Genomic DNA, 21,073 nt, shown 5'->3' with positions numbered 1-21,073 from the left:
GCTGAGCATTCACATCTTTGCATTTTTAAAGCATTATGCAGTTCTTAATATTTTTGACAAGTCAGTAATATAGTTGTTTTATTTCGAATTTACAGCTGAAAAAAGAATTTAATAAAAAAAATAATGTCTTAAGGATACACAGTCAGTGGCCAAACTAGGATACAAGTTTTTGATTTTCCAGTACCTATGTAAATACAAGTATTCAAACCATTGAGATAAATGAATTTTTAATGTATTTCCCCATTATATTACTGCTCTAGAAATCCCTGTATAACAGCGGCCCCCAACTTTTTTGGCACCAGGGACTGGTTTCATGGAAGACAATTTTTCCACACACTGAGGGTAGGGGGATGGTTTGGGGACAATTCAAGCACATTACATTCAAGCTCACCTCCTGCTGTGTAGCCTGGTACCTAACAGGCCCCACCCGTACACCATGCCCGGAGGTTGGGGACCCCTGCTGCGTAAGACAGAGTCTTTGCCTAAAAGTTGGTTTATTACCCCTTCTTTGGCAGTAGAAAATACCTTGCAGGCCATACAACTGTGTTTGTTTCAGGGAAGGAGCGCTTTAATCGGTTGTTAAAGAGATTGGGAGTGTCTCCTCCCACTGAATGTACCCACACACAGTTAGGAAGCCTCTGACGCATCAAGAGAAAGGTTATAAACCCCAATGGGAGCTCAGGTGTGCTCACACAACATAAACCTGTAACAGCACCAGAAAACAAAGAAAACCTGTAACAGTACCAGAAAACAAAAACAACACACAAGGATTTCTCAACACAACTGCACGTTTTCAGAGTAGCTTCCTTCTGAAGAAATCAATTCCGATACCTTATTTTCAAAATGAAAACGATTCCTCCGTCAGCATCCATAGAAGCTCCATTTCCTTTATGGTCCCAACTTCTTTTATTCCTGCTTTGCTTTTCAGATCCAAGTAAAACTGGCATATAACATTATAAACTACTGTAATCCCAATTCTCTACTTTGAGCAATACTTTCATGTATTCAGGTTTCTGGAAGTGGTATGATTTTAAAATGCAGCTTGTTTATGAACATTGCCACACTGCCTCTTCCCTTACAAAACATTAATTTAATAACTAATATTAAAATCATGTATTTATGAGTTCATACAGCCATTTTATTACAATTAAGTTGAAAATGGAAACAGCTTAATTTAACAGGTAGTTAGTATTTGAACACATTTTAATTCTGAAAACCTACTGTTGAACACAAATATTTTCTATTTCAACTCTGTTCAGTAAGTTCCGATTTCACATTTGAAACAAGGCTATCAAGTGATTCACACCATATTTTCATAATATATTCATGAAAAACTTGCTATCAGCTAGAACACTACAGATGCTTTACCGACTCACATTTCCTCAGTATAATTTTGTTACTTTTATCTATCTTTCTACATTTGCTGTTGTTAAGATTTAGGATATATTCAACTGACAATTACGAAGATAAACAGTATACAGTCCCTCGCAAAAACAGTAGAAATGTAAATTGGCAGTATTTTTGGAGAACAATTTGGCAACAATTATCAAAATTGTATGTGTGTGTATACACACACACACAATTTGATGAGCACACTCACATGTAAATCTATCCAACAGAAACACCAACCTCAGTGAGCCGAGATGTACACACAAAGGTCAACCCAGCATTGTTGGAAACAGTGAAAAAATGACAAGAGCCCACCTGTGCAGAAGAGGTGACACAGCAGGGCTTCAGACTGCTGTCCTTAGGAAGGCCTGCCTGCGTGGTTGGCTTTTGGCTAGTGTCTGGGACCTGGCTGGTGAACAGCCCCCTGCACTGACATAAAACCCTCCCCAAGGACCCAAACCTGCGTCTATGAAGCCATCACGGAACTGAGGTACTACAGCATATAACTAGACTCATCTGGTTTTAAAATACACTTTATTGTTCAAGCCATATGGAAATAGTTTAATGCTCACAGTCAAAGGCACTCCTCTGGATTTCTGTTTCTGTCGGCTTATACGAAATGGCAATGAAATGACAGGCCAGAGTCTGCTGTTGTACCCACAGATACACCACTTACTAACTCTGTAAAGTGTGGCAAGGCATCCTAAGGTATAGTTTCTTCACTGTACATGTGAAATGATACCCACTGTTTTACAAGTATTGTTATGAAAAAATAGAGGGCTACTCACTGTGTTAGCTGTACAATGATATAAACTTTAATGATCGGACAAGTTCTAACAAATAACCTGGTCTACAAGTGGCCAATAATGGATCCATACTTCCAAGTGTCCCAACCCTAAAATATTTAAATCCCAGAAGCTCTGCCCAATGTCCACATGCCATGCATGGGAAACAATTTTGTTGAGTAGCTAGTGTGATGACATATGATTCTAATGAATTAAAGTTTTACTTGGGCAAGTTAGTCGTTTCATTTGAAAAGATTATAGGTATCACACACTGTCACTCAGAGGGCATTTGCAGAATTCCTGAACACACAATGCTGGAAAATGGCATGGAGCAGAATGGAGTGTCAGACAGGTGAGCCCACACGGTAGGGAGATGGTCCGCTCCTGCCAGCAATTTAAACAACACAGCTCAGGCAATCTCCATTTAAGATTTTATCAGAAATAATCAGTAGTTAAAGGTTGTACTTAATATATTTACTAATCATGTTATATGTATATATTTGGACAGATACCTACATGTATCTACATATATAAACGGAATACATACATACACACGTAAATGTCAGGCTGACAGAGCTTTAAAACAAGCACCAAAATATACATAATTGACTACAAAAGTGGAAACTAAGCTTCTTAAGCTATCAATCACATAAGTTACCAACAACATAAATTTCATATATTAAAAAATAAAGCAAATAAGGCAAAAACTTTAGTGCACTTAACCATATAATATATAGTTAATAAAAATCATAAATCCATTAACAAATTATATATACAAAACAATTAGCCATTTATATGCAGTAAACATTAGTATTTCAAAAAAAAGTTTTTTAATATATTACCAAAACTGTACTTAACAAATATCACTAAAGTTATTAAAAATGTTAAAATTTTTTAAATAACAGGATTACTTCTATTACATTCTAAATCAAATTTTTCTCTCCGTTTATGCAGATTTCACAAAAAGTGTTAAAATTTGAATAAATTCTTACTCTAAGTTTTTGTATTTTTATTTTACAACCGTTAAAGTATTGCCATTTCAAAGAAATAACCTATTGTTTCTCAGAACAAGTATTTTTAATAATGGAAGTCTTCTGTTCAATATACAAAATATAAATCTTTTCTTCTGTCAGAAGGTTCGAAATTACAAACTCTACACCAGACTCTTTTTTCTGAGTTTTCTTTTCTTCTTGGGTGCAGTGACCTCTAAAAACATAAAATTAAGAAGTCTGTCAGCTCTACAAAAATAATACTTAATCGGTAATAAGCATTTAAACTATACAGATGATAGACTGGTATTAAATAAGAATGCCACACAGCAAAGCTGGAACAAGAAGTCTTAAACCTGATATATACATGAGTTTTCCTCAAAATGTTATTGCAGCTGAAAACTTACTAATGCAGACTCTAGTTATCTTAAATCCTACTTAATAAATTAGCTACTTGGAAGTTGTTTCATATGTGCCCTCCCTATTATTAGCACGGACACAGTATGCAAGACCTGAGAGGTCTCCACGCCAGTGCAACAAGAGATAAAGTGCCTGAGATTTCAATTTCATTTCCGTTAAACCTGAAAATGCAACCCAAAACACTACTACCATACATCTTTTTGGCTATCACAGCAGACGCCAGAACCAACACGCAAACAGGTGTCCATGTAGAAACAGTTGTAAACCTAGTAGTTACTGGTCATTAAAAACAAGAAAAATAACAGAAGATACAAAAACATGAAAATTATGAAAAATGTAAAAAAAAGAAATATTCCCCACCAATGAAAAACAAAAGGGGAGTAACAGGAAAAGGTATAAGAAAAGAAAAAGAAAACATACTCCTAGAAGAATGCAGCCGCCAGGACAAGGCGAGCGGTCCCCGTGAACCAACCGCCCAGAGGAAAGCACCCCCCAGGCCTGGAGGAGACTTCTTCCCACTGGTGCGACTGGCGGATGCCTGGCGCACCTGAGCGCACCAAGAGGGGACTTACAACTGAGGACGAGGAGTCTGGGGGTCAATAACAGTGACAAGTACACAGAAAAAATAAATTAGTAAGGCAAAAAGAATTTATTAACTCTCTAGAGAAAATAATAAAACGTAGAGGTTAAGGAAGAATCATAGCACATCCATGGCACTACTGCCAATAATGTTCTGTAAATGCTGAATACCAACACAACTAAATAATAATTATATCGGGAGGGTGGGGCTGGACAGCATTCGGGTGTTAGGGTGGGAAGCAAAGGATACAAGGGAATTAAATCCTCACCTTCCTCAGTGGTAGTCAATACATAATCCACAGAGTTGAAGTATGAACAGATGGCGATATGAACAGGTTATTTAGAGACACAGAGGTAAGCCACAATAATTAGTAACGGGTTAAAAGTGGCCCTCCCTGGGGAGTAATACATGGGGGTCAGAGTTAGAAGACTGGCTTCTTATAATGAGTATTATAAAAATCATTTGAATTATTAAATTATGTGCATATATAATTATGATGAATGAAAACCAACTTTTTAGAAGTAACAAGCTAATGATTTTGGAATAGGACTTGCTGGCTAGCCATAAAGATGCGTGTGTGACTAATAGTTTACACGCACACACAGTAAAAGCCAGCATGCGAGACAGGAGAGAAAGGAGTCTGAAACTCACAAGACAGTAAAGGGCTATTTTGTGCTGATGTAAGCAAACCACAGAAGCACTCGGATTTCTGAAGGAAAGACACTCCCTTTCACTTGTCTGTTCTCTGTCTTCCATGTGCTTTCACGGCACCCTGACTCCCTTCACCATAATGTGCTGGCTTATTTCCCTTCCACACTAAACTGTAAGGTTACTGGGGGCACAGACTGATAGGATTCATTCAACAAATACTTAGGTCCACTGTGGGCCAGTCACAGTGCTCACATCTACAATTACTATGATTAAAAGAAAATGGTTCTTAAATTCTTGTCATATGTATCTTTATATACCTCTACCTTGCTAGGTGCTTGACACTAAGACACACCAAATGAATGCTTGCTCAATGAATATAGAACCCAAATGAAAAAAAAGTCAACAGGCGCTGTTCTTAATACATATTACATTCACCATCGCTGATGGATTACCAATTACTACTGTGAGTGTCTTCATTAACAGTATGTATGATTAATGCTAAAATTCTCCCATGTGCCTTAGGTGAAAGCACAACAAGAACACACAGCCAAACCCCATGCTCTTCGAGCTTCCCCTCAGTAGCAGGACAAAATCTCGTCTCTACCTGCTTCACTCTGACTTCCGTTCTCCTCATCCTCTTCCGTAATTACAGGCATACTCAGACTCAAACATTTGTCTTCCTTCTGCAGGTTCTGTACATCTCCTGAAAACAGATGGGAAGATGATTTTATATGAAAATAATGTTAATCTTTGATAAAAATGTTATACAATGTCATTATTACAATATAAAATTAGATTTCTAAACTGAAAGCTAAAATTGTAATGGTAAACAAAAATGTGCATTTCAAAATGTCTTTTTTAAGTATTGGGTTGGCCAAAAAGTTCATTTGTTTTTTTCCATAAGATGGCTCTAGTAGTGCTTGTCTTTAACTTCATTCAAAACAATTTTGTTAGACTGTATTGTGACAGCTGTCATAACAGCATGCTTTTAAAATAATTCATGTGCCCTGGCTGGCTCAGTGGATTCAGCACAGGCCTGAGAAGCAAAGGGTCATTGGTTCGATTCCCAATCAGGGCACATGTTGGAATTGTGGGCCAGGTCCCCTCTAGGGGGCACACAAGAGGCAACCACACATTAATGTTTCTCTCCCTCTCTTTCTCTCTCCCTAACCCTCTCTCTAAAAATAAATTAATTTTAAAAAATCATCAAAATAGGTGAAGTTTAGGGTAGCCATTTTAATATTGAAGATGGAAAAAACACACAACATTTTTGGCATATTATACTTTACTATTTCAAGAAAAGTAAAAATACAACTGAAATGCAAAAGAAAAGATTTGTGTAGTGTACAGAGAAGGCTCTGTGACTGATCAAAGGTGTCAAAAGTGGTTTGTGAAGTTTTATGCTGGATATTTCTCACTGGACAATGCTGCACGGCTGTGCAGACCAGCTGAAGCTGATAGCAAGCAAATCCAGACACTAGTTGAGACCGATCAATGTTATACCATGTGGGAGATGGCCGGTACTCAAATATCCAGATAAATAAAGTTACTGGTGAAAATGAAAAATGTGTCTTTTATTTTACGGAAAAAACCACAGCTTTTTGGTCAACCCAGTATTTTCAGTTTGTTCCCAACTACCTACCATACTATTCCTGGTAATAGCTAGAAGTGTCCTATATCGGAGCTTAAGTATTTACTAATGTTTCTAATCCTTTTTTTGTATATATTTTTTTAAACTTTAACTTTTAAATAAGTCATTTCTTTAAGAACCAAATACCAAATAACTTTGGTATTTCAAAAAAATGCAGGTATAGCTTAACTATTCTAGCTAGAGGGAAATATGGTTTATAGAATGTTACTGCTCACCATACCTTATTCTATACGTAAGTTTGTTTCACACACAAAAATTACTAATAAAGTATGATCTGGAAAATTCTAGACTAATTCTATAACTACCTAGCTATAGCACTTTGAACAGGTTATACTAATCAATCTGTCTGGGTGTAAATTTCATAACCTATGAAATGATTAATTTGATGACTCCTTAAACTCTCTTTCTGCAGTAAAATTCTAAGAATGTAAGATAATTCATTTATTTTTTATATTAAATCTCACGAGGTTCTCAAACACATATCTAATCCTTTTTTATAACAAAAAATGAGTGAAGGAAGACTATAAATAAGACCCACTCTCCCTTGCTGAGTCTCAAAAAGACTTTAAAAGCTACCTCTTTTTCTGGAAGACAACTTCCTTCCTACTGATTTCAACGTTTCTTTATTTCTTTTCTTCCTGGTTGCTTTGATCTGTCCTTGACCAGATGCAGAATCAGAGTCAGAAGAGTCAAGTTTGACTTGACGATGCCTTCTTGACTTGGAAGCCTTAAGAGTTAGAAATTCAATGACTCACAATGAATTACAAAATGAATCCAACAGATACAGACAAAATATAAAATCAAAGATGTGAAAAAAGTTAGAAAAACACAGGGTCTGGCAGAAGTAACACCACCGTGTGTGGCTGGACAACCATGATTGTTGCCCATGAGACGGACGACGATTTAAACATCTCACCTAAAATGTCATATGGTGTGCTTGAGTGTGATATTGTTATATCATAAAATTACATGCTTATGATTTTGTAATGAAAGATTTTTATGTAGTAAAAAAAGGAGCCCTGGCTGGTGTAGCTCAGTGGATTGAGCGTGGGCTGCAAACCAAAGGGTTTGTGGTTCAATTCCCAGTCAGGGCACATGCCTGGGTTGCAGGCCAGGTCCCCAGTGGGGGACACATGAGAGGCAACCACACACTGATGTTTCTCTCCCTCTCTTTCTCCCTCCCTTTCCCTCTCTCTAAAAATAAATAAGTAATCGTAAAAAATAAAATAAAATATTTAAATAAATAAAGTTTTTTTTTTAAGCACTATTTGTGCCAGACTCAGTGCCCATCTTCGTCTTCAGTGCTGTGCCATTATTCTGGCTAACACCTGTCACACGTGCACACTCCTGCATCATGACAAGGAGCAAGTTCCTGCAGCCGCCATTACCGCCCACTCAGACTGGACCGACGTGAGGGTGCAGCTGCACGGTTGGGAAGTGCAGGCACACAGGACAAGTACTCTGCTTTACTGCCCAATCACCTAGTCTCCCTTTCTTCTGAAATTTGATTTTCCTTAGTTACCACCATGTGTCTGCGTGGAACCACTTTATGCCTGGCTCCAGCTCTGGCCATAATGGCCCTGATCTAGTCAAAGTGAATTTCATGACCTCTAGTTTGTCCAGGGGTGGGCAAATGATCTGCATTATAACTGATGAGACTCGATTTCAGAATTCTGTTAAATTGTTAGGCAATAAAATCCTCCCTTTTTATTGCACCTGAACCTGGCAACATGCAAGGCTGGAGCTGTCATGCAGAGCACTTGACGACAGTGAAGGCAACATAAAAGGTGAGATGTGGCCAGACAGTCCAGGGAGTTTGCGGTCCAGCAGTCAGTGCCTAAGCAGAGCCCTGGTTAACACAGTGGCTTTGAGTTAATGGCACATATGCAGTGCAGGGAGGTATTAACAACTGGCTAATAGCTACTGTGTGCTGTATATTAACTGTATCTCAATAGAGAAAAAAAACAAAACAATGCAATAACTCACTTCTAACAATTTATGGGGATTATATTCTAATTAAATGATTTTTAAAAATTATTTCATAATTTCTTAAGTATCAGTGACCACTATATAATAAGGAAACAGTTCTGGTTTCAAAGAACGTGCAATTAATTTATTGCTCTTAGTGCTTTTATTCAACAATACCTTATACTCAGTTTACTGTGGCATGTACATATATAACAAATAATCTACAGTCACTTTTAATTTTTTATTTATTTTTTTATTTCTATAACTAAAAATGACAGTACTTTCCCACAGAATACATTCTTACATTCATGGAAAAAATCCAGGAAAAAAATAATATTAGTCACCTAAATTTATCAGTGCCCCCTTCTGAAGTGCCACTAAACTGAGAGTAAAGGAACAAAAATGAAAAATCTCACAAAACAAAAATAATAAGAAACACGGCGTCTGTGAAAAAAATCTGGAAGTGGGGAAGTGAATGACAGGTCACAACAGAATGAAGAAAGCTGAAACCTAATTGCCCATACGGAGGAAGTTACTAGAAAGTAAGCTAATCCAAGTGGATCAGGAACTGAAGCCATCAGAAATGGGACTAAAAAATGGGTAGATGTGTTGAAAACCTACTTAGGGATTACAGTCCCAATTCTCAGCCTCAAAATTAAACAACCAACTTCTTCCTATAGAAAACAGGAGGCTGGCTCTCTGCAGCGTCTAAACCAAAAAGGCTGTAGGCCGGAGGAGGCTGGCAAAGCCGAGGAAGGGGACAGACCCTCTCACTGTAAAAAGGGAGGTGAAGTGAAACCTGTGTAAGGAACGGTAAGCCTCTTGGCCAATTCTCCCCGTAGGCTTTCCAAACTCCAGCAGCTGGGCTTATCTGAGATTAAAAAAGCTGTATCTCCACTCTTAAATATGATCCAAGGATCTTCAAACATTTGAAAAAGCCACCAAAATATGAACTCCAGAGGGAAAGGAGGAAATGTCAAAAAACTGTAACGTGCACAAAGAGATAAGGTAATTCGTCTAGAGAAACAAAGACATAACGAATATTTTTAAGCCCTGGCTGGTGTGGCCCAGCACACTGAGTGCCCACTTCCAATGAAAAGGTCCCTGGTTCAACTCTCAGGAGACACGCCTGGGTTGCAGACCAGGTCCCCCACTGGGGGCGTGCAAAGGGCAACCTATCCATGTATCTATCGCACATTGATGTTTCTCTGCCTCTCTTTCTTCCTCCCTTCCTCTAAAATGAATAAAATCTTTTTTAAAAAAAGAAAAGAATATGTTTAAGTGGAAAAAGATTCATAGAACAAGAAAAAAACATTAGTAATGAAAAAACATCAGCGGAAACTTAAAAATCCAATATAATGTTCAGAAAACAAAGTTTAAGAAATCTCCCTGAAAATAGAGATTAAAAACAAAGGAAAATAATAAAATAAAAGTTCAAGAAAAGATAAAGAGCAAAAATGCAGCAAAGAACTCTAAGCAAAGAAAAAATACAAAAAATTCCTCTGAGCTCTGGCTGCTGTGGCTCAGTGGATTGAGTGCCAGCCTGTGGACGAAAGGGTTGCCAGTTCGATTCCTAGTCAGGGCGCATGCCTGGGTTGCAGGCCAGGTCTCTGGTGGGGGACATGCAAGAGGCAGCCACACATTGATGTGTGATGATCTATCCCTCTCTTTCTCCCTCCCCTCCCTTCTCTAAAAATAAATAAATAAAACCTTAAAAAAAAATTCCTCCCAACTGAAGGCCCTCGAATCAGACAATGCCCACAACAATGGGCACTGTAATAACTATACCAAGTTATTACTATCATGAATTTTCAGAACTTAAAGGATAAACAGAAACTCCTAAAGCCTTCCATGAACAGGAAAAGAAAAGCTGGAAGACAATAAAAAACAATGGCATCAAAATTGCAGGTAAATACCAGAAGTAATTAAGTGAGAAAAAGTTAAAGATGGTTGCCTCTTGAGGTTAGAATACAGGGGTAGGAAGTGCCGGAGCAGGAGATTATTGGGTTATACAAGCCATACAGTACTATTAGACATTTTAAACCCTGTACATGTATTACTTAGAGGAAAAATAAAAGTGTAATTTAGAAAATGGCAAGTCAATTTCTCAATTACCTTATTAAAGAAATAACTTACCTGAACAACAACTGAAAAGGCCTTTGATTTAATTTTTGCTAATGTTTCTGCCCTTTCACAACTCTAAAAGTAAAAATATACAAGAAAAGAAAAAGTTAGAACACGTAAACATTAAGTGAAATTATGAATACCCACAGAAACAAGATTTTAGACAGAGGAAGAGTATAAGAAAGTAACACCTATTGGACACATACTGAGTAAAGACACATAAACCCGCACCACATCCTCACAGCAGATGCCGTGATGCCATCCCCACAGCCACTGGGTATTACGGGGGATAAAAGGAAAAGATCACTCGTGATGAAACCATTCCCTTCTCATCAGTCTATGGCCACAAACAGCCAGCCCCTTGTCTCGTCCACTGAGTTAGATGAAAACTCCTGAGGCAAGACGCTGCACACCAGCTGAAAGATGGACAGGAAGTGAGAAAAGACATACGAAAGAATCCTCACTCTGCCCCTGCAGGGACTCAGGCACCTCCAGCATCATCCTGCCCACCAACGATGAAAACAGTCAACACCCTACTCCCAGTCTACACCTGACATAGTCTTACTCAAGGCTTCCAGTAAAAAACAAACTAGCTTTTCACAGAACCCCATGTTTCAGAATTTTCTAAGATACTGACCAAGGATCATAATGCTTAGTATACAGAATCACAGCTACACATAAAATAAAAAGTTAATCAAACTACTACACCAGAAGCAATCAGTGAATTTTTCTGACCTCTGATTCTTGTGAATTTCCTTCCTTCTTTTCTTCTCCATCCTTAACTTTTGATTTTAAGGATGAATTCTGAAAGAGCAAAAATTTCACATATACAGATTAACAATTCAAATTAACTAAAAATTAATTGCAAGTCAATTTCATAACAGTGAGAATTACTTAACTACTGAAAAACTGAAAGATCATTTCACGTTATTTCAGTACAGCTCACCACCTGACATTAAGATCATGGTTAGGTGTCAAAAGTGTTCTAAAGTTCATCAATAAAATGCCTAAATCCTCCAAATGAAGGATAATATACACTTATGTGGTCAAGAAAATTGGTTTATTCTTCTTTCCTTCATGAAAGTTTGTTAAAAAAGAGAACTGCCCTGGCTGAGTGACTTGGTTGGTTGGAGTGTTGTCCCGTGCACCAAAGGGTTGTGGGTTTGGTCCTCAAGGCATGTACCTAGGCTGTGCCCTGATCAGGGCGTATACGGGAGGCAACTGATCTATGCTTCTCCCTCACATCAATATTTCTCTCTTTCTCTCTCCTTCCTTCCCTCCCTCTCTCTCTCTAGAATCAGTAAATATATACTAAAGTAAGGATTTATAGTAATATTTAATTAAAAAAACATGAAAGAGAGTACTACTCAAACATTCTAAAATGCTACATCATTAAAATAAATGTGGGTACAGGAAGCAAAGTATTTCCTTCTCCCCAAGACCGTCATCTCCTCGTCACTTTCCTTGTGTATGTTTTACTCAAATTAATTTCAGCCAGTTCCCTTTATATAACAGAAAGCCAAAAGGCGGCATCAAATACTTCTGAAAACACGATGAAAGATATCTATCTAGCATTTGAGAAAGCACTAACACATTATCGCACACACAGTACATAATTAGAAGTTGCTTATTTTTGCCTTATTTTCAGAAGTATTTACTAAAATAAGATGAGGTAGTGGTTTCAAAGGTAAATTTAGCAAGGCCAGCCTTCAGGTTTCCATAGCAAAAACGTTTCTCCAGCTGGAAAGGTTAATGTGACGTACAGGTAGCTCTGGCCTCAGTATTTGGATCAGAAAACCAAACTGCAGGTCTGTGTCGATGGGATTTGTAAAGGGTAATGAACCAAGGCTGGTGGAGCCCATGGGAGAAGCCACCACGCAGGTCTGCAGCGTGGGACCAGTGCTGCCAAAGCTCGGACTCTCAAGAGAAGCTGGATGTCTGGAATATCACATGCAGTCTGCAAATATTTAAATGTCGGTAATTGATTCAAAATCGCTCATGTCAGGATCGATGCTGTGCCACACAAAACACCTCTGTGAGCAGGATGTGGCCCAAAGACGGCTGTGTATCCTCTGGAAAATGCTAAATTACAAACATTGCAATAACTCTGTGGTATACCAAGATGGCTCATTCCTCTATAATTATATAATTTGATTGTACATTACAAAGTTGTCATTAATTAGAATTACTTGATTATATATACAATATGTACAAAACTTACTTATAAGGTTAAATAACATCACATAGCTAACAAGTGTCAAAGGAAAGTAAAGCCCTCTACACCTCAGCTCCACGGAACGTAGCCACTTGGCCAGGCCGCCTCTCAACGTCCTCGCCCTTGTCAGCCACGTGTGCAGCAGAAATGCCAAGGTGAGGTATCAAATGAACAGTCACATACCTTCCTGTCTTTGTGCCACTGCTGATGCTCCAAAACTATGTTCTTAATATTATTAAAAAAATCATCCTTTATCAAGCTGAGGGCTTTGTCTGGATTGGACTTATCCGCTGAAATTACATGTTTCATGTTCTGATAATGGTCATGAACATTCAGCATTTCCTAAAGGCGAAAAGATGAGTCTTTTATTTCCACTTTATAGAAGAAATTTACAGGCAAAACCAACACAAAATAAAATGACATTCCAAAGTGACTGCTGATAAGGAGTAACATGCTATAGTACATTGAAAATTATATAACCGTGTAAACAAAACGGTACAGCTTTAGTAATGAAGCATGGGCTGCTTTCAGAGGTATGTATCGTTCAATTCAATTCAACAAACATGAAGTAACATACACTGTTTGGGAAAAGACTAACCAGTTAATAAAGGATTACACTCCTGGGTATAACAAAATTGCTAATAAAATATCATTGAATATCACTACTGATAATAACTAAGAAGCATTTTTTTATATTGTCATTTTGAGCATATTTACATAGTTCTTTACCCTCGACCGGAGGTTCCTTGGATGAGGACTCCACTTAATCCTCCAGAGATGTGCCGATGACTTTCACAAACTTCAAAGCCTATATGCCTGTATCTCATCATTACTTTGGTGTTAGAATGTAGGATTAAAAGAAATAGAGGGGATTTGTGACCCCATTTGAGGCCTTACTTATTCATTAGACCTTCCTCCCTCAGAAACTTCCATCTGCATGGGCAGGTCTAAGGGGTACGGAGAAGGGCAGCACACTGCAGGCAGACTTACGAAATCAAATAAAACCAGTATTGGGACGTGGCTCAAAGAGCAGCAGGGGACTACTGATACTTCTTTCACAGATGGCCACGACATCTGAGTCACCCCTAAATCAGGCTACTCAGCTCGCTTCTAGGAGATTTGGGTAGAATTAGCAGGATTTGTTCAAGGAATCAGAAACTGCTCAGTAGTGACGAGTGCTCATACACGGAGCATCTCCAGAGGGAAGGTGCCCAGGCAGGCGGAGCCCCTGACCTTTCACAGTTTATGACGCACTGTACACCCGTTATTTTACCACATGCAGCGCCATCCCAGGGAAAGAGCACTAGCTGGGCCTGGTTCGGGCCCGAGTTCTGCCACTTGCTAGGCTGTGATCTTGAGCAAATCCCTCAACCTGAGACTCATGTTCCGCGTATGTACAAAATGGAGTAAGGCCACCTAACCCACCATGAAAATATTACGTGAGCATATACAAGCGAGAGTGTTCTGCCTGATGTAAAGCACTAATACAGTTAAGTGTTAGGAAATGAAAGAAAATGTCCAGACTTTGGAGTCTTACTTGGACATTTAAATCAAATATCTGGACCTTAGTTTCTGCAAATTACTTAACTTCCCTGGGCCTCAGTTTCCTTGTTTTTAAAATTAGGAAAACACCACTTCCTCTGCAAGGTTACTATGATGATTAGTGAGATAAACATACATAGAACATATAACACAGTTCCTGGCACATGTTCGAAACTCACCACGTAATGGTCATTAGTATAACTGTATAAATGGAAAAACTGACTTAGAAATGAAATAATTAGCTGAAGGTCATATTTAAGTAGCAGAGTTAGAATTAAAAATCGGACATTTTAATTCAGCATCTTATTCTCTTCATTTCATTATGCCTCCTTACCCACAGACTGGAACTAATGAGTGGCAGAAGGATGACCAGAATTCAAGTGTGCTAACATGGAGACAAAAGCATTTGCAAGCAGTAGATGGAAAGTAGAAAAATACTGAATTTAAGGACGATCGATGAGTACGGGCCAAAGGCTCTACAAGGACAAAGAGAATCGAGAGAGGCATTGACAGAAAGGGCTCTCAAAGCAGGTCTGTGGCAAGGCCAAGATGGAGATAAAGTCAGGATGGCTTCACACAGACTACTCCATTCCAGGAGCTGCTAGGAACAGGCATCTCCAAGCCTGGCCTCTCCTCTGCAATCCCCCTAAAATCATAGGCGTTTGTGCCCTGGCCGGGGCTCAGGTGGTTAGAGCATAGCCCCAAATACCAAAAGGCTGCAGGTTTGATCCCCAGTCAGGGCACATACCTAGGTTGTGGGTTTGATCCTCTGGCGGGGCATGTACGGGAGGCAGCCAATCAGCGTTTCTCTCTCACATCAGTGTCGCTCTCCCTCTCTTCCCCCTTCCTCTCTCCCTAATAATCAATAAACATTAAAAAAAGGCCTTTGTGCCTCACCTCGGCTCTGTTCTCTTAGATCTTCCTAGTTTGTAGTGAGTTTTTAAATAAGCATTGTAAAAAAGGAACTTAATAAACATGTATTGTTGAAAAAATTAAAATTAAATCACTTAAATTCTTGTTTTATGACCTATCCAAAAAATCAAATACAGATGGTGGTTTTAGTATCTGAATGTAAATATCCTGAATCCAAGTCCAGTCTTCTACATCTTTTTTTTTCCCCAGATGAATCAAGCATTTTATTTAATTACAACAAGGAGGCACTCGCTTATTCTTTACTTAAAAAAATAACTTTCAGCCCTGGCTAGTATGTCTTAGTTGGTTGGGCTGGTTCAATTCCCAGTCAGGGCACATGCCTGGGTTGCAGGTTCGGTCCTGTCTGGGAGCTTATAAAAGGCAAACTATTGACGTTTCTCTGTCACATCGATGTTTCTCTCCCTCTCTCTAAAGATAAATAAAATCTAATTTAAGACTAAATTACACTCAGGCCTATACTGAAACTACTACCTAGGTAGTTTCCAGGAACATTATTTTGTTTCCATGACATCATTTGCCACTCAATCCTGGAACTGTTGAGATGTGAAATCACATCTGTCCTGTGCACTGCAGGAAACTAAATGAGACTTCACCCGTGTCACTGAATTCCTCAGTCTCTTGTAATGTTTTCTATCGCCCATCAGAACAATTAGATCCGCTTCACAGAAACACGTGGAAAATAGTTCCATCTTTGCGCAACAACCCAGCACCCTCCAGGTTTTTAAAAGCTAAGAGTGTTAACTTGTGCAAGTCAGAATCTGACCCCAGGTAAACGGTGCCAGCTTTGCCCATAAGCAAGGATACGCTCCTCCAGGCTGCGAGGGGAGACTGCCAGGGCCGATGGGTCCCAAAGACACGTGCAACTCTGCTACATCTTTGTTTCCAGCTGTGTTCAAGGTTTTACAAATTTTCATATAGTTAGGCTGTGTTATTTCTAAAACTTTAGAGCAAATAATATGCATTCGACAGTTGTTTAAAGCCACTAAAAAATTTTCAGTAACCAGTAGAAAAAGGTATAACCTCATTTTAATTAATAGTAAAACACTTTTTTTACAGTTTAATTTAAAGAGAATAAAAGCAATTTTACCTCTAATACATCAGAAGTGATAAGTTTCGTTACACGATCATTTGGGTCCTTAAATTCTTCTGTAACTTCAGCTCGCTGAATTTTTTTCTTCATTCTACATGACAGCTATATGATAATGAATGTCTTTTAAAGTATATTTTTTTGAGTATGGAAATAAGTATGATAGCAACAAAAACTGCCTATCGGTAATCCTGAATGAAACAAAACCAGCACTAAGTATATTTATTAAATAATCCATTTTTCAAAGACTATTAGACTTTTAAAACAACCCTGACAATAACCCACGTGCTTAGAAACTCAAATGAGACTCAGAGAAGTCCCATATACTTGCCAGCTGATGGCAGAGCCAAACCTAGAACCTAGCGTTCTTCTAATCTAGTGTCTCAACTGGCATAAGATCAAAGAAATAATATCATATCTTATTAGTGAAAGTCTCAACTTTCCACCAACATACATTCAAATTCTTTGTTCCTCTTTCAACAGTACCCCCTCTGAGGTCTGAATAAAAAACAATGAACAAATGCAGATGCTGAATGTACCGTTCTCTTCTAACGATCTCTTTACCAGACAGCACCTGGAAACACATCACATTTAAAAGCAGAGACTGAGCCCCGGCTGGTGTAGCTCAGTGAATTGAGCACAGGCCTGCAAATCAAAAGATCGCAGCTGGATTCCCAGTCAGGGCACATTCCTGGGTTGCAGGCCAGTTCCCAGCAAGGGATGCACAAGAAGCAACCATACATTGATATTTCTCTCCCTCTCTCCTTCCCTTCCCTTCTAAAGATAAATAAATAACATTAAAAAAAAAAAAAAAAGCAGAGACTGAATTTTGTTTCCAACAAAGAGTAATTGAGGAGCATTTTCTCCTTTTTTAAGAAGCCTTTCTGCAAGTATTAGAAACTATACAATAATGTTCTTTCCACACTATGGAGACTGAGACCTTTTAAGGACAATGAACTGTAATTTCTCACTTTGAAGAAACAATCTACTTTAGGTACCGTACCAACTTGGGCATCGCTGTGAAGTGAAACGCTTTGTCTAGTCGTAGCTTCCTGAAAATGTAGGCTGCGTCATAATGCTGGGCATTGATCAAATCCTGCTGAAATTTTAAAACTTCATCCCAATCCTTCAGGGCAACTCTAATCTGCGGACAAGAGAAGTAAAAAAGTTGTTACTACATGTAAATCTTCCTCACAAATGTTTTAGCATTTTGAAACACTGGCATTTCTACATAAATCAGTTTGCAGTAAAAATAAGTACCCATTTCATGTTTCTGCTGGTGGAAAACAACTCATCGGTATTACCTTTTGTTTCGGTTGACACAGTTGGGTGTTATATAATCCATACAGCAAATACAAAGCACCAACTCTGATCTGGAAGGTATATGGAGGTAGAAAATATCGCCAAGCCAGAGCTAAAGCTTCTTTTGTAAACGTGTTCTTCTCTAAATTTCTCATTTTACCACTAGAAAACAAAGAGAAAATATGCCATGACTTTAAATAAGTAATGAACAAAAATTAGAAGAGGTATATTCTAGCAGCTACGAGAAACTGGATGGGCATCCTACATCTGATCTCCTCCTGATTCAGGCACAAAGACTTAATCTTGGATATGTTTCTTCCATGGAGGTACAGGTAAACAGGTAAACATCTGCTACGTAAACAGGATACATCTACATAAAGCATCAACTTGACACGCTGAACTGGGGAGCAAAAGGGAAGGAGTTACAAATTATTCCAAGTCAAGAATTTAAAACACTTATGCCCTGACTGGCATGGCTCAGTGGATTGAGCATGGGCCTGCGAACCACACGATCACGGTTTGATTCCTAGTCAGGGCACATGCCTGGGTTGCAGGCCAGTTCCCAGCAGGGGACACACGAGAGGCAACCATACATTGATATTTCTCTCCCTCTCTTCTTCTCTTCCCTTCTAAAGATAAATAAATAAAATCTTTAAAAAAAAGAATTTAAAACACTTAATACATTAAAGTAACCGTGGTTGTGTTACAGAATAAAATACACAAGCTACACCCATATTAATATATAATTGATATTTTTCTCAATACTCTCAGGGACTCACATGAAACCTCATTTGCCCTTGGGACATCAAAGTAAAAAAGTTAGAGACTACAATATAATGTAACCCATCCCTCCTTCTAATTCTTCAGGGCAAAGGGAAGTAAACCCCTCTGTACTCCCAAAGCCTAGTCTCTCAAAATAACAATTAATACAGTAAAACAATGCAAAATACCTACTGTAAGTATAGACAACCAAAGCAACTTCTAAAGAAAATTCCCCATTCCTCAGGTGGCTCTACCTTTTTCTTCCTTTTAGTTTTCCATTAGCTAAAAATTGAGGTAACCCCAGCAAAATGTTTCTGAACTACCACTTTTCCCAAGAGGATTGCAATGAAAGACCATGGGTTTTGGAAAGAGGCAAACATATAGATTTCAACATCTGCTCTACTACCTACTGGCTTTGTGATCAGGGAGAAATTACTCAAATTCCTTAAACCTCAATTTCCTCATCTATAACACATCCATTCTACCTGCTTTTCAGAGTTGTTCTATGGATTAAATACATGAAGCTATAAATGCATTACATGTAATAGTTAAAAAATTAACTCTCTCCTATCATTATTTGTACAACAAACAGCTCTCCATCCTCCATCCCTACAAAGTACAAACTACACTGGCAATTCACATCAACAGAGAGAAAAAAGAGAACTTCTATATTTTATTCAGCAAAACAAAGTTTCAATCACAGGAACTCATTCATCAATTATTTAGCCTTTCCAATATTGTATGTATTATGCCAATAGACACCAAATTCATCCAGTCACTGTCCTCTCAGAGCTGTCTAATGGAGGAAAATTTTTTAAATAATAGCAAAACTGAACATTTACTAGCCACTTAGAGTGCACTTAACATATATTAATTAGCTCATTTAATCATCAGAACCGAGGTATTACCATTGTCCCTCTTTTACAGATAAGGAAGCCCAGATAAGACACTTAACAAGTCATTCAGTGGACTCAGGTTCAAATTCAATTGGGCTCCATAATCTGTACTCTTAAACACTAATACTTTTTTTTTAACTACACACACATTTTTTAATGTATAAGGAAAAAAAGAGCAGAATCCCTCACTTAGTCTAGAAGAGCAAAGGAAGGCTTCCCTGAGGAATGGGCATCTGAACTTAAACGGAGTGAAGAATGAAGTGGCCAGGCAAGGGGAGTTGGGGCCTGTAGGGGCCTAGAGACCTTGGAAACACCTGTAGAGGGGCTGGAGCAAGAGAGTGAGTGCGCGGACATTGGTAACGAAGCTGCAGAGAAGGGCAGAGGCCGATCCTGTCTAGCCAACCCCGTTAGGAAACTGAGCTGTATCCCAAAGGCAATGGAAACCACTGAGGGGGTAAGCAAGGGATTGCCCTGGTCAAATTTGCACTTTTGAAAGAGAACTTTGGTTGTTACAGGTAAAATGAATTCAAGCGTGAGTTGTCTTTGCTTAGGTGTTTCTTTCGTTTTGAAATATGGGGTTCCAGGAGAACAGGACTGGAGGAGGGCAAACGATGGTGACCTAGGTCTGGCTTGGCAGTGGATGGAAAAGAGGGAGCAAGGCACAACCACATATGCGGGAAGAGGCCGCAAAAGGATGCAACCGAAGCCAATGAAATCACCCAGGGAAAGCACGTAGCCTGAGCAAGGAAGGCGCCCCAGGAAAGATGGGGGTTGCCTTCAGAGAAAGCCCTTTTCCTAAGCCCTTTACGGGTGCGGTGACTTGGAAGAGAGGAGTGGAGGTGATTAGCAACTACCTGCGCCGCGTTTGAGCGGACGCGACCAGACAGGCTAGGAGCGGACGAGAAACACCCACCAGAAGATAGTCCCGAACTTCATGCTCCTCCAGACCTCCGTGAAGTCCTCGAAGCGTACACTGTCAGTCTCTTGGAAGCGGCTGAGCAGCGTCTCACAGTCGGCCTGCAGGCCTGGAGGGGTCCCCATACCTGCAAAGGCCGTGCAAACCACGAGCGGTCGCCGAGGAAACGTAGCACGACGCCCCGCCTCCGACGACGTGACGCACACGCGCGCCGTGACTGGTCGTCGGGCTCCGTTAGCTCCACCTCCAATCGGCTCACCCTAAGCGGTCGCTTTTCTCACTGCGCGTATACTTCCACTCTGTTAGTCGAAGGACTGAGATCAGCTCTTGTAATTTCTTTGAGAATGTTTGTATCTCAAGTGTCATGTGAGCCCAAGAAGGAATTTAGGCATACATTAGGCTAGCTTATGAAATTTGGCTTTACCCTTACCATCACTCTTCTTTAAGGTGGAAGAGCGACAGAATTCAGCTTTTAGTAGAGAGGGAAGACCAGTTCAGACCTCAACGCTCCCCCTGGTGGAAAGAGGTCTAAAGAGGGTTTACTAGGAAATGGACTGGACTCATTCTCTTAGCAGTCTGTACCAACGCAGTAGGGAGTTTACTGGGAGGCTCTCTCCTTGTAGACCAAGCTGTCTTCTGCGACCACTCTTTTTTTTTTTTTTTTTCCGGGGGAGCGGGTTAAGAATTTTTATAAAAATGTATTTGAGGCGAACAGGATACACCTGGAAGCAAGATCTCACCAGACTTGAGATACATGCTTACTGCAGCCATTCTTGAGTTGTTTTGTAAACATCTCCCCACCACCACCCACCCACGCCTACTCTACGATCTAGCATAGTGCTTAGCAGAAAGTCTTTACCTTA

At 39.2% G+C, this 21,073-nt stretch overlaps 1 protein-coding gene and 1 non-coding gene across 2 annotated transcripts; both read right to left on the bottom strand.

The window, feature by feature from the left end:
- Positions 1–546: 546 nt before the first annotated feature.
- SNAPC1 (small nuclear RNA activating complex polypeptide 1) lies at positions 547–20,388 on the bottom strand. The gene is made up of 10 exons (XM_037132427.2): positions 20,208–20,388; positions 17,639–17,798; positions 17,338–17,478; positions 16,335–16,439; positions 12,956–13,114; positions 11,293–11,361; positions 10,570–10,632; positions 7,042–7,192; positions 5,419–5,517; positions 547–3,380 (listed from the first exon to the last, which is right to left on the bottom strand). The coding sequence occupies exons 1-10, from the start codon at positions 20,333–20,335 to the stop codon at positions 3,328–3,330; spliced, it is 1,128 nt and encodes a 375-aa protein (XP_036988322.2). The 5' UTR covers positions 20,336–20,388; the 3' UTR covers positions 547–3,327.
- Positions 15,980–16,110, bottom strand: LOC119039638 (small nucleolar RNA SNORA24). The gene has a single exon (XR_005080648.2). It is a non-coding gene; the product is annotated as a small nucleolar RNA SNORA24 (small nucleolar RNA).
- Positions 20,389–21,073: the final 685 nt, after the last annotated feature.

This window comes from Artibeus jamaicensis, unplaced genomic scaffold (genome assembly GCF_021234435.1).
Source record: "Artibeus jamaicensis isolate MK-2021 breed Jamaican fruit bat unplaced genomic scaffold, CSHL_Jam_final contig_851, whole genome shotgun sequence".
Taxonomy (NCBI): domain Eukaryota; kingdom Metazoa; phylum Chordata; class Mammalia; order Chiroptera; family Phyllostomidae; genus Artibeus; species Artibeus jamaicensis.
This window is presented reverse-complemented; position numbering and strand designations above follow the sequence as displayed.

What these genes read in the sequence shown, in the direction of transcription:
- SNAPC1 (XM_037132427.2), bottom strand. Translation starts at nt 20,335, where the DNA reads ATGGGGACCCCTCCAGGCCTGCAGGCCGACTGTGAGACGCTGCTCAGC. An exon ending in GAAATTCACAAGAATCAGAG is followed by an intron (nt 10,633 to 11,292) that starts GTCAGAAAAATT and finishes TTTTACTTTTAG; the next exon opens with AGTTGTGAAAGGGCAGAAAC. An exon ending in GTTGTCTTCCAGAAAAAGAG is followed by an intron (nt 5,518 to 7,041) that starts GTAGCTTTTAAA and finishes ATCTGTTTTCAG; the next exon opens with GAGATGTACAGAACCTGCAG.